General features: G+C 33.2%; 4 protein-coding genes across 5 annotated transcripts; 2 read left to right on the top strand and 2 right to left on the bottom strand.

Moving 5' to 3' along the window:
- The first annotated feature begins 367 nt into the window (after positions 1 to 367).
- On the top strand, positions 368 to 3,576 carry LOC113492573 (protein arginine N-methyltransferase 5). Its single transcript, XM_026870078.1, has 9 exons — positions 368 to 815; positions 895 to 1,173; positions 1,339 to 1,518; positions 1,849 to 2,005; positions 2,090 to 2,239; positions 2,382 to 2,535; positions 2,695 to 2,933; positions 3,017 to 3,274; positions 3,366 to 3,576. The coding sequence occupies exons 1-9, from the start codon at positions 415 to 417 to the stop codon at positions 3,519 to 3,521; spliced, it is 1,974 nt and encodes a 657-aa protein (XP_026725879.1). The 5' UTR covers positions 368 to 414; the 3' UTR covers positions 3,522 to 3,576.
- Positions 3,568 to 4,898, bottom strand: LOC113492579 (ubiquinone biosynthesis protein COQ4 homolog, mitochondrial). The gene is made up of 3 exons (XM_026870084.1): positions 4,244 to 4,898; positions 3,974 to 4,136; positions 3,568 to 3,758 (listed from the first exon to the last, which is right to left on the bottom strand). The coding sequence occupies exons 1-3, from the start codon at positions 4,757 to 4,759 to the stop codon at positions 3,676 to 3,678; spliced, it is 762 nt and encodes a 253-aa protein (XP_026725885.1). The 5' UTR covers positions 4,760 to 4,898; the 3' UTR covers positions 3,568 to 3,675.
- A 179-nt stretch (positions 4,899 to 5,077) lies between these two features.
- On the top strand, positions 5,078 to 6,848 carry LOC113492577 (surfeit locus protein 6 homolog). Of its 2 annotated transcripts, none has more exons than XM_026870082.1 (5): positions 5,078 to 5,220; positions 5,360 to 5,491; positions 5,589 to 5,963; positions 6,182 to 6,393; positions 6,628 to 6,848. In XM_026870082.1, the coding sequence occupies exons 2-5, from the start codon at positions 5,380 to 5,382 to the stop codon at positions 6,796 to 6,798; spliced, it is 870 nt and encodes a 289-aa protein (XP_026725883.1). In that variant the 5' UTR covers positions 5,078 to 5,220; positions 5,360 to 5,379; the 3' UTR covers positions 6,799 to 6,848. The 2 variants fall into 2 exon arrangements, with proteins under 2 accessions (XP_026725883.1, XP_026725882.1); XM_026870081.1 differs by having other exon boundaries at positions 5,078 to 5,244.
- Positions 6,849 to 7,040: 192 nt separating this feature from the next.
- On the bottom strand, positions 7,041 to 12,135 carry LOC113492575 (zinc finger protein 235-like). Its single transcript, XM_026870080.1, has 2 exons — positions 12,051 to 12,135; positions 7,041 to 11,667 (listed from the first exon to the last, which is right to left on the bottom strand). The coding sequence occupies exon 2, from the start codon at positions 11,649 to 11,651 to the stop codon at positions 10,494 to 10,496; it is 1,158 nt and encodes a 385-aa protein (XP_026725881.1). The 5' UTR covers positions 11,652 to 11,667; positions 12,051 to 12,135; the 3' UTR covers positions 7,041 to 10,493.
- Between the last annotated feature and the right edge of the window lie 209 nt (positions 12,136 to 12,344).

The raw sequence follows: 12,344 nt of genomic DNA, 5'->3' as shown, positions 1-12,344 counted from the left end.
TTATGTAGAATAATGAACGTGTTTAGATAGTGCAGATTAGGGTCATATTTTATTAGTCAATTAAATGTTGAACTTGGTTTAAGTATATCATGAGAAAAAAAATCAAGTTTTGTTTTTACCAATTTTTTGTAAAAAAAATAATACCGTTTAACAGCGCACTGCGCAGACATCGGCCCGCTTCTTATAATATCTACCAATTGGCAGTAAACGAATGTGATGAATCGGTAAACTATCAAAATCAAGCCTGTGATCAAAATATTTTGACCAGTTATTTTGATAAATAATTTTTGTTCATGACAACACTAAGTGAAAACTATGAAAAGTCACAGATAACATAGAGTTTATAAACTTTCAAGCATTCTGATTTTCCGCGATACGTGCGAGAGTTTGATTTGTTAGTGTTAAGATTTTAAAATGTCGCAGCAAGAAATTTCTTGCGGCTTGGAATATATATCGACCCCGGATTTGCAAGCATGTTTGACAGAAGCACTCCGTTGTAATTACTCTTTTATAGTTTCGCCTATAGTTCACCCACGTTTTCGAAGACCATGCTCAGTCGCCGGCAAAGTTGGTGGATTTACAAGATCAGACATGATATTATCGCCTCAAGATTGGACAAGCAGAATGGTAGGAAAGCTGTCCCCTTATCTGGATGTGGACTCCTCATCGCCCATTGTCCGGCAACGACATGAAGATTGTTTAAACGAAGAATTGAATTACTGCAGAGGCCTTGGACTTCCTGCGATCATGTTAGCCGTGCATGGTAGAAACACGAATAATCTAGCTAGAATATTGAATTCTTATTATGAAACCAGGTACAGAACATTACAGTGTGTCCTTTACTTTTCACATTGAGTAAGCCTACTCACTAAGTTGACTCTTCTTGTATTTTAGCCACCACCCATCTCTAATATGGGCCCAAGTACCTATGACGTGCTCCAAGACAATGAAGAAGTGTGCTGAATCTGAATCTGGGGATGATTCTGCGGCATGGGATGAACCTTGGCTGTGGTGGTCCAAATTCCACGAGCGTTTGGAGTGGGACAAGCGTGTCGGTGTTGCATTAGAATTGTCTGCAGATTTACCTTCTGAAGAAATTATAAAACGTTGGCTGGGAGAACCAGTTAAAGCCATAATAGTGCCTACTTCTATTTTTCATAATAATAAGAAAGGGTAACGCAAAGTTTTTATTAGTAAACATTTTTGAAATATAATTATGTAAAGATAAAGAATTTACCATTATTCACATCATACACTGACTGCCAACCTTGAGAAAGAAGATGAATATGTAGTCTATATTTACAGAGCAAGACAGATACATGTTTCATATAATTTTAGATATCCAGTGTTATCCCGAGCCCACCAGCAATTAGTTGTAAGTTTGGTTGAGCATGAAGCTCAAGTTATAGTGAGTGGGGCCAGGAGGTCCAATGTGGAGTTTTACTTGCAGTACCTGTATAGAATTTGGAAAAGGAGGCCTTACTTAGGTGATGACCCTATGTTAAGTTATGCTAGAGGGTAAGTTAATTTTTCATAACTGTTTTTCATTAAAAACGTAAGTTTTTAAATGTTTTAATTGTAATAAATAATAACAAGCATGTAAAAGCCCCACAGATGGGTACAGTTACAGACACTTTTTCTATATAAAGAAGGTTTTGAGTATTTATTGTGTGTTTCCCTCCCAACATTTTTCAGTTAAGTCATATAATACATATAATGTTTTAGAAGGTACATTGGTACTTGCCTACATTGGGGATTGAACCAGCACCTTTGTGCACATATACATCCATACACACCACAGGGCCACCAGTACTTCTTAATTTTAATAAATATTGATATTATTTCTAGTTGGGAAGATTATCTACAGACCCCACTACAACCATTAGCTGATAACTTGGACACTCATACATATAATGTATTTGAAAAGGATCCTGTTAAATATGACCAGTACCAAAAAGCTATTGCACAAGCTTTAACAGATCTACAAAAAGGACCATCTGAAGTGGTAACTATTGCCTTTACATGCATCTGCAGTTAAAAGAAAGAAAATTGAAACAAATATAAATTGAAAATAAATGTACCATTTCAGATTAATACGGATATAATTTCAAATGAGATAGGACAAGGGGATTCTGATGTGAAGAAGAAAACTGTGACTGTAATGGTGCTAGGAGCTGGTAGAGGGCCTCTAGTTAGGGCTACATTAAATGCTGCTGATATAACCAACAGTAAAGTGAAGGTAATTTTGGAAACTGTTGTAAGCTTGGTATTTTGTAACCCAATATTATATGTAAATTTCATCTTATTTTTAAAAATAATTAATCAATTCAATCTTAGCAATTTCTTTTTATTAAAGTTTAATATTTTATTTCTTTACTAAGGTTGTGGCTGTTGAAAAGAACCCGTGTGCAGTGGTGGTGTTAGCAGCGCAAGTGCGAGAAGTATGGCGTGATAGAGATGTTGTTGTTATACCGGGGGACATGCGACACATTAACCTATCGCCGAAAGCCGATATCATAGTCTCAGAGCTACTAGGTAACAGCATACTTGCCGAAATAAGTTCTAACATTTAAAACACACACTTTCCACAAAAAAAATCTGCAATATTTTGTTTCTTGCACAACTCCTAATTTGCTATATATACCTTGAACCAGTTTCACTGTTTTCAATGTAATATATTGTGTTGATTTCTAGGGTCCTGGGGTGATAATGAGCTCTCCCCAGAGTGCTTAGATGGCGCCGCAGGTCTTCTAAAGCCGGGTGGTATATCAATACCTTGTGAATATAGATCTTATGTGGCGCCCATCTCTTCGCCTCGCTTGTGGGCGGCTGCTAGAGCAGCCCCATCAGTTTCACCAAACCAAAAAGATAAAAATCTGGAAACTTTGTGGGTTGTTTATATGCAAAATAAACATGATATAGCTGAAACTAAGGTAAGAGTCTGCACAAAGTATCTATATGCCTATGCACCTATTTTCTATATGATAAAATATTCTAACTTATTTTTATTTTGTAGCTTGTTTTCACTTTTGAGCACCCTGCCAAAGGTGCAAGGGACCATGAAGGTCAAGAACTTACTGACTATAGAGGCCTGCCATTAACAGACAATAGGAGATCAGAAACTTTAACCTGGGAAGTACAACAAGACAATGTTTTGCATGGATTTGGGGGATATTTTGACTGTTCATTGTATGGGAAAGAGATGATCAGTATAGTGCCTTCCACCCACAGTCCAGGAATGATTTCATGGTTCCCAGTTTTCATTCCTATAAAGGTATTTTATACATAATATATGTTTCATACACTACATCAAATAAAAAAAAACGAACTTTCCTTACATTAGTTTCTTGTTTTGTTAATTTCAGACTCCTTTGAGGGTACATAAAGGTGAAATAATTACAGCAAAGTTTTGGCGTTGTATAGACTCCCGCCGAGTTTGGTATGAGTGGATAGTAGAAGTGGGAAACCGTACTACAAACCTCCATAACCCCAATGGGCGAAGTTCAGAAATGTTATTATGATATAATATTGGAAGAAGTGTTATATTTTGCAATAAAATTGCCAACAGAATTTAAACAGCGTTTTACTTGTTTCAACAAAAAAATTGACTATAAACCACTTTCCATTCTAAAACTATTATAACAATTTATTTACAAATAAGGTAATTTATTATTTTTACTTCTTTACTAATCTCACAATGTTCATTTCCTTGTGGAAGTCGTCTATATCTTGATCCCATCTTTTTTCGTAATAAATTCCTGAAAATAATAATTTTATTCATGGTCATCAGAAAATATTCACTAAGGCATCATTTCATTGGTTAGCTCTGAAGTTGGACCAAATGGGATTTGTCCTAGCATTAGTGTTACATTCTCATTGAAAATATTTGTGACATCTCAAACATTCTCAATGACAATACAAGACCAATTTGCACTTCATCTTATTCTGTATTGGTGTGTAAAATGACAAATACCTTGCATGAACTTTGCATTGTTTCCTGTGGTAATGGCCCAAGGCAGATAATACTTCAAGTACATTTCACGATGTTTTGGCTTTAGCCTACCAGCACCCCAGATCCCTCCACTAATGCACATTGGTAACCTTGTTTGAATACCTTCAACCCATTTTACTGTGACCTGGAATGCAACAAAATAGCCAAATAAAAGTAGACAAAATAGAGGTGAAAAGTATTACTGGAAATGCAAAACACAACATTCTCATAATAATATGTCTTTATATTTACCTCTCCTAACATGTTGGTACTCATAAATAAAGTGGCGTGAACTAAATCATGTACTTCTCTGTATCTTTGCATTACATAAGCGAGTTCTGGGTCTTCTATAAATTGGACCGGCAACCGCGAATCAGCTGTTATATTGTTTTCTTTCATGAAGTCTGCATAAACACGGCCTAGAGTGTTTTCCGGCATTTGAGACAGTGTTTTAAAACAGACTGTAGAAGTATTGATACGCGGCTTCTCTCTTAGTATATCAGCCCCTTCCTGAGTTTCTATCATCTTGCTCTTCATGTACTTTATCGCGCTTTCTCCAGTTACCTCGCCCAAACATGCGATCATGTCACCGCGATGTGGATTTAAAAGGGCAATAGCAGCTGATCCGCATGTTAAAAGAGTTTTTTGAAAAGTGTTAGTGGCAATAAAATTTTTCTTCATTTCTTCAAAAAAGTTTTGACTAGTACTTTTTGGTGTAACGGTGCAATATTTTCTCAACAATATGGTCGATCGCATGGTTTTATTCATCTTTGTTTCTCCAATTCACTTATTGAGATCCAAAATATTCTTATTTTTGTAACAAGCAGCCGATATCGATAATCTGAATAACCCTGTTTTGTGTTGACAAATATTAGCAAGCCTTTGACCTGCGCTGTTGATGACAGTGACATTCGTGGCAAAGACAATGTTGAATGTGTCATTATGGTCTCTTGTCAGCAACGCGGATCAAACCATTAGGTTCCAATACTGCTGCTACGCCTAGGGCAACAAGAGTTCGACGGATAGTATGTAAAAAAATGAAAAAAAATAAAGTATTTTTTTGGGTCACCCCGGGTTGAGCTCTATGGCTCATTTTGGATTTATGTAAATTAGATCTGTGGTTTCTACTGTCATTTAATGATGTAAACATGGTGACAAAAAGTTAGGTTATGTCGTGTTGTTAATGCCAGCCTGCGATTGTCGAATTCGTGTCTTAAGCGTAAATATTTGTTAGTAAGCTTCATATTGGTCAGGTTAATATTCTTTTATCTCTCTAATTTCGGGGCATATTATTTGTAGTCTGCTTTGTCTCGGGTTTCCTGTAAATCTTGATGGCGCCAAACTTACTACTCAGTAAACTTGTTGCAGGGTTGAAATAATTATTAAAAATGACGCAAAAGAAAGTTATAAAAATGAAGAAAATAAAAGCAGACCTAAATAAAGAGTTTACATTTTTGAAAAACGTTTTCTCTGTCATGGCTCTACCACTACAAATGAAAGGTATGCAAACATTTTATTTAATAGTTTACTAAGATCATTGTTTCTATTTCACACTTCTGTAAACAAGTATTGATACATCAATTTAATACTTTTATAGGTGAGAATGAAGATAACTTGGATATAGAAATAGTCAATGAGAATGGACAAACTAATGATGACACTGAAATGCCGAAGCGAGCTCGCACTATTGCTGAACTTGAAGAAAAGCTCCAGAAAATCAAATCACAGAACAACTTCAGTTTTAAAAATAAGCTACAAAAGAAGAGTTTGAGTAGTAAATTAAACAAAAAGATAAAAAAGAAAGAGAGATTAAATAAAACAAAGGTGAAACCCGTTGTGGATGCACCTTTTGCAGACATGTTGAAATCTCAAGCAGAAGTAAAACCAAATGTGAATATTGCAAAACCAGTGTTCAACAATGAAGGGAAACTTGTCTTCTCCAAATTTGACTTTGCTAATGTTGGCAAAAAAGGTGAGATTCAAGTCTTGGTATTTTATGGTTCCGGTTTTTTTATTGAGCTTTAATAATGCTTTCCAGTCTGATTATATCTAATTTTTTAGATAGGGTTTAGGTATTTTAGTCATTGCCAAATTGTTGTGAATTTGCAATAACTCCTTGCATATTTAAAAAAGAAAAAAAAAAAGATTTATGATAAGGAAGATAATGTCTATGCTTCTTTCTTATTACAGAAAGAGTTAGTAAAGCAGAAAAAGATCCTAAAAAGATTCTTGAGAATTTAAAACAACAGGAAGAAAAGTTTAAACAATTAGAAGAAAGGGAAGAAACTGGAAAAGTTAAGGAAATAAAAGAAAAGATTGCATGGAAGAATGTGTTACAAAAAGCAGAGGGACAAAAAGTTAAAGATGACCCTCTATTACTAAAGAAATCTATAAAGAAAATGGTAAGAATTTATGATTTCTCTTATGATAAATATATTTGCCAAGTATTTGAATAGAAAGCCTTCGAGGCATTGTACCAGGCATAAAATTTGGTGCTTGAAAAGTTTCTGAAAATGTTAAAAGTCAGCACATGACTTCGGTTACGTAAATAATTGTCTAGTGAATACTAGGCTTAATTAAAAACTGCCGCATTGTTGAAGTATTTTGAAATAATAGTTTTAATTTATTACTTACAGGATCAAAAGAAGAAACAAAGCAAGAAGCAATGGGATACCAGAGTAAAGAATGTAGAACAAAAGAAAGATGAAAGACAAAAGAAGAGGAAAGAGAATATTGCCAAGAAGAAAAAAGAAAAGAAATCTAAGATTATAAAAACATCAGCAAAGCGTGGTCGTGTTGTTATATAAAATGTTACTGTTCTAAGTAAAAAAAATAAAAATATTTTTGGTCAACTGCATTGTTCTATTATTAGAGGCCAACTAAGCCTTTAGTACTAATTAATATCATTTGCTACAAAGTTTATCAAAGTAAGTGATCATAATGATTAATTTCGAATAATTAAATAAAAAGCCAAAACTTCGCAAATAAGTAGTAGATAACTCAATAGTCAATAGAATTAATAAAAACAGGGAGAGTAAATAACAACACATTTTAACAGAAAGGAAATTAATTTATTCGTGATAATTAGTAACGGTATGTACGCTATTTTTTAACTTGCGTTCAAATAACTAAGTTTTCTACATTCGGGTACACAATCGTAAGTGAACAACTTTTATTACCATTGCTCGAAAGAAAACATGTCGCTATTGTAAAACTTTCGCAGAATTGAATTTTGGCTGATTTTGTTTTATACGCAATGGAAGGCTTTATTGGAAAATAATGCATTCGAATCGTAATTCACATTACACTGTTTTACAGTCTACTTTACTAATCAAATAGATGAACTATAAACTATGTACCTAACTAAATTCATATGAACACATTTTTTCTTAAACCTAGGTGCATTAAAAGTTACACACCATGCTAAATAACTACAAAGACAAAATATTAGGTACCTAGTGGTATATATTTTCTGTATAATATCAATCCAAACAAATAATATTCAGTCACAAAGTCTGCGGTTACAATGGTAGTATCAGTTTGCCTCACTATTGGTCATTGCCTAAAAAATATAACGCATACATTTATTTAAGCAATTTTTAGAATTAAAAAAAATAATGATTACAATTAGGCGGTTCAAAAAAATTTGGCAATACGGCGGCTCTGAAATACTTTGCGACATAACCCAAAAATTCACTTTGACTTTATTCTACTTTCATGAACATGGTGCTGACGCAATTTATATTTCTTTTGTGTGTAGTCAGCAAAATAATTTTACAACATCCGTGTAGACCACATCGACACGCGTTTTTTAAATCATTGATAAATTTTGTGGTGCTTTAGTAGTAAAATAGCAGCGGTCGGATTACAACTATTTCTTAAGTATTAGAAAAGGTACCTACTACCTACACATTAAGTGTTTCTGTATATTTTAAAATTTCCAAATGTATGGTATAAAAACAATTAAAATCTGGGTACCGAATATTAATAACGACTACAAATCAAACGTTAATACATATAAGTGTTAGGGAGACTTATCAAATGTTCAAAATAAATTTGAATCATTCAATCCTCATCATGAATTCTCAGATATTCACAAATAGCCACCCATTTTCAAATATTTGAGAATTCATCATTTAGATAAACTTTATTCAATTTTATTTAAATATACTATGATAGCACTTTGTTTTGATGAAACATATTGATAAATTAGGGTGCCTGTAAACGAAGTCACTATAGCATAAAAAAATACTGTATAACATTGTTGTATTCGGTGAGATTTCACGCAGACCCAAACAAAGTTGGGAAGTGCTTGACAGAAAAAATATGAATATTGAAAACATGCAGTGTAGTGCTCTTTTGCGGCGTAATAACAGGGACTTAGATGTCTCTAAGATTGAATTACATGATATTATTGTCATATTCCACCGCAATAAGTTAGCATTTATTTCAGTACCCGATGTTAAGTTGAATCTACGCTACACTTATGAATATTTCATAATAAAATATATTCTTTACATATATTTTCTTACAGGTTAGTCAATAACAAGAAGATTGACAACTTCGTGGCGTTTCGATAAATATTTGGAGCTGTGCTGTGCTCTGTGCAAAACAATTATCAATTATGATCTTGGTACACATTACGCAGACATAATTACCTATATATATTTAAAATACTATAAGGATACACGATTAAAAGATTATTATATCGGACAGTTGAAGTTTACAACTGTTAGAATTTGATATCAGTGCAGCTTAAATAGTATCAATCATTTTGCAAACATAAAAACGGTATTATTGGTAATATACACCAACTTCTCAACAATAGAACAGACAACTATTTCTATTACGATTTATTAAATTAACACTACTCGACAAGCAGGCTTATCTTCGTGACGGTTTCATCATTTAACTGGCCATAAGTCCTTTTTTTGTAGTCCATGCAAAGTTGCAGTCAGCTCTTAGTCCGTTACCACAAAGCAAAGCCCCCTTCTCCAGTAGTGATACAATTACTTAAAATATTAACAATAATACAAAATTGTAAAGTGTATAAACTCAACCGAAACGCCTTAATAAAGTCACCAATTAAGTAACTACAATATAATATTATGTATTAACTTTATAAAACGAATTTGGTATTATAAACCCAATAATATTTTCGGTGGCTTGTAAAAGCAAGATTCCTGTGTGGAACTTACATATTAAAATTTATCAAAATATAAACTACGTAACTAAGTCATAAAGATATTAAAAATAAACTAAGCTATTAGTATTAAAAACAATTGTAAATAGCAACAACTGATTATGAATAAAAAGCCTCCAAACAGAAGTACTCTTCTTTCCACATAACATGAACAAAATAAATAAAATTAGAAATAATAAGATTTAAAAAAATATAAGTATAAGAAAAAATTTGAGAGTATAGAAATAACTCCTATGATATTTTAGCAAAATAAAGGCTTGATAGCTTTAGATATTATAGCCTCGAATCTTACAATTAGGGTGTGTGTACACATGTTGTATTAACATAATAATATATCATAAAACATTACTTACACTTATAATTTTATAAATTGCAGCAATAATTTTTCAGTGTATTACACTTCAAGAATAAATATAATGGGTAAGGAGAACACAACAAATCTACCAATAACCATAACATGAACAAGGCTTCGCCAATGGTACATTGCACTTTACCAAGCATTACTTTACTTAGCCTACAGGTGTCTCATGAAACAATTGTCCCATGGCTATTTGTATAAAAGTTGTCTTTAGAAAATATTCGAAATACATGTTTATATATGTATACGAAACTACATAATTTTATATATTTATGTCTTTGGAGAATAAAGTACATCAGAGCACTGGAAAACATAAAATGCTCCTCATACGTCTCCTCTGACTGTTTACAACATACAACTTAGGTACATAAGCTAAAACTAAAATATTATGTTCTAAAATTATAAAAATAACATACTCTTATAACATCTCCAAAATAGAAAAATAAAAATTGATTTAATGTATGTAATACTGCACATTCACATTTACTCTAAATCAGTCAAAGCATTGTTATAGAAAAGATATCAAATAATAAAAAAAAATATCTGATAAACTTATAATAATTGTTGCATGTATGATCTGGTTCTATAACTCTGTTCTCATTGAACAATCATTTAATTATAATTAAAAAATAAAGGTGGATATAACAACTTAACCACATTCTTATATATTTTACTCACTCTTCCTGCAAATATATGAGAACATGTTCAAATGGCTATGTTTCTTACTCTAACTGTATTAACCTACAACTAAAGCCTAAATTTAAATGGTAATAATAAAGCAAGTCGTGAGGCGGGATATTTGCATCAGTCTTGTGAAATTCTCAATTGTGAAAATTATTACTGTCATTTATTTATCTATTTGGTAATCTTGTAAAAAAGAAACTGTTTAATTTATAATATGTAATAATTAGTTACTTTGTAAGCCATTGTGGCATGTGTCATCAGTTGAGCTCTGACTTTAAAGAGGACAGAGTGGCATCAAGCACTCTACCAGTGGCATATCCAGGTATGTTCAGGTAAGCCGGTTTGTCATGTTCACATAGTCCTGGCTGAGTGCAGCAACGGCCTACAGCTTGAACCCCTGTGTTACTGGAGCCTCCGTGGCTGCCTCCTGCTTCTGATGTAGTACCTTGACAAATCATTTTATGATTTGTAAACTGTTCCAATGATCTTAACTGTTCCCCACAGTTATCACACTTCAATTCCCGGGCGTGTACTTTTTTGTGGCTGTTCAATGATCTTGAATTATCAAAGACCTTGGTGCACATGTCGCAGTACTTCAGTACTTTTTCCCCAGTACACACCACCTTATGGTTGTTAAGTCTGTCTAAAGACATGTAGCGTTTGTTATTACATAAGTCACACTTGAATTGTTTCTGAGGTACACGGCCTGTGTGAACTTGCATGTGTTTACGTAGATTGCTCTTATCTTTAATATATTTAGAGCATACTGTACACTTGTTTACATCTTTTCGAGTATGGTTAGCATCCAAGTGTCTTCGTAAATGAGATTTCTTATGAAATGGTTCCAAACATATCTGACATCTGAAAGGCTTCTGTGCTGGATGTACTCCTGTTAAATGTGTGTTGAATTCTAAAATTGTTGGGTAGCTTTTTCGGCAGTGGGGGCAGTGGAAAAGTTTGCGACATATTGCTACACTTGAGTCACAAAAAGGATCAGAGCAATCGTCGCAAAACGAATCTAGTCCAACTGGAGGTGTTACAGTATCTGCTTGGAACTGCTCTAGTTCTGTCTGTAGAGGGTCCCTGTCTGGAGTGCCAGCCCCGACAGGCTCTTGTTTCACTTTAGTTTGATCACTGTGCTCTGAATAGTCGTCCTGAGAGGGTAGGTTCCGCGATGTGCTAGCCAGCATCCACCATGGGTTGTAATGCCATGCCCCCAAACCAGAGTGTACTGCTTGTTCTTTGATGTCACTAGTTTTTGTTTGTGTTTCGGCATTTGAAAATCCGGGAAAACTGGGTAACTCTTGGTTTTTCGATCGTGACGATTCAAATACACTGTGTTGGGATATCAAGTTTTCATAGTCACTAGAATCCAGCTTTCTATCATTTCGGTCGCCTTGATCTCTTTTAGACATTATTTTGAAACAATTTCTGAAAACAACATTTCCAAATTAATATTAATTCATAATAACAAAACAATGTTATAACTGCAACATCATGAAACGTAAACAAACAACGCAATTACGCGCCCAAGTAAACACAAGCACAACTAGAATCTTATTGGCACAAAATAAATGCGAACTAAGAATTTCCGTAAATTAAGACGGATTTACATACTTTTTGCACAAAATTCTTTAAAATATAACAATAATATTGCATTATCTCAAATAATAAACAAACAAGGGAGTTCGTTTGTCTTGTTATTTACTATATATTTAGGAAGAGACGAATACTTTCAAATAGGAAAAAAACATTTCATGCGTAGAAATAAAAAATAAAGTATTATGGTATAATCAATCAATTCTAATACATACTATAGCAAAACTTTCCATAAAATTCTCAATATACTCATAAAACTATTTTAAAGAACATCGGCCATTTTGTTTGATTAGTTTCTTTTTTTTTATTAAGTATTTATTATGAACTTCGAAACGATGCCTTTTAACCTAACTTGAAACGTTTTTTTATCTTTGTTTATTGATGCCATGTTTTTTTTACGAAATCATTTAAGTTCATTTCTTGGTTGAATCAAATAATTATTTTGAGTACACATGTACACAGTTATGTATATTAGAATATTAAACAAATCAAATAAGTAGAGCATTTTG

Source organism: Trichoplusia ni, chromosome 4 (genome assembly GCF_003590095.1).
Source record: "Trichoplusia ni isolate ovarian cell line Hi5 chromosome 4, tn1, whole genome shotgun sequence".
Lineage (NCBI taxonomy): Eukaryota > Metazoa > Arthropoda > Insecta > Lepidoptera > Noctuidae > Trichoplusia > Trichoplusia ni.
This window is presented reverse-complemented; position numbering and strand designations above follow the sequence as displayed.

What these genes read in the sequence shown, in the direction of transcription:
- LOC113492573 (XM_026870078.1), top strand. Translation starts at nt 415, where the DNA reads ATGTCGCAGCAAGAAATTTCTTGCGGCTTGGAATATATATCGACCCCG. An exon ending in AATTCTTATTATGAAACCAG is followed by an intron (nt 816 to 894) that starts GTACAGAACATT and finishes CTTGTATTTTAG; the next exon opens with CCACCACCCATCTCTAATAT. An exon ending in AAAAAGGACCATCTGAAGTG is followed by an intron (nt 2,006 to 2,089) that starts GTAACTATTGCC and finishes GTACCATTTCAG; the next exon opens with ATTAATACGGATATAATTTC.
- LOC113492575 (XM_026870080.1), bottom strand. Translation starts at nt 11,651, where the DNA reads ATGTCTAAAAGAGATCAAGGCGACCGAAATGATAGAAAGCTGGATTCT.
- LOC113492577 (XM_026870082.1), top strand. Translation starts at nt 5,380, where the DNA reads ATGACGCAAAAGAAAGTTATAAAAATGAAGAAAATAAAAGCAGACCTA. An exon ending in TCTACCACTACAAATGAAAG is followed by an intron (nt 5,492 to 5,588) that starts GTATGCAAACAT and finishes ATACTTTTATAG; the next exon opens with GTGAGAATGAAGATAACTTG. An exon ending in AGAAATCTATAAAGAAAATG is followed by an intron (nt 6,394 to 6,627) that starts GTAAGAATTTAT and finishes TATTACTTACAG; the next exon opens with GATCAAAAGAAGAAACAAAG.
- LOC113492579 (XM_026870084.1), bottom strand. Translation starts at nt 4,759, where the DNA reads ATGAATAAAACCATGCGATCGACCATATTGTTGAGAAAATATTGCACC. An exon ending in GTACCAACATGTTAGGAGAG is followed by an intron (nt 4,137 to 4,243) that starts GTAAATATAAAG and finishes GTTGCATTCCAG; the next exon opens with GTCACAGTAAAATGGGTTGA. An exon ending in CAATGCAAAGTTCATGCAAG is followed by an intron (nt 3,759 to 3,973) that starts GTATTTGTCATT and finishes TATTATTTTCAG; the next exon opens with GAATTTATTACGAAAAAAGA.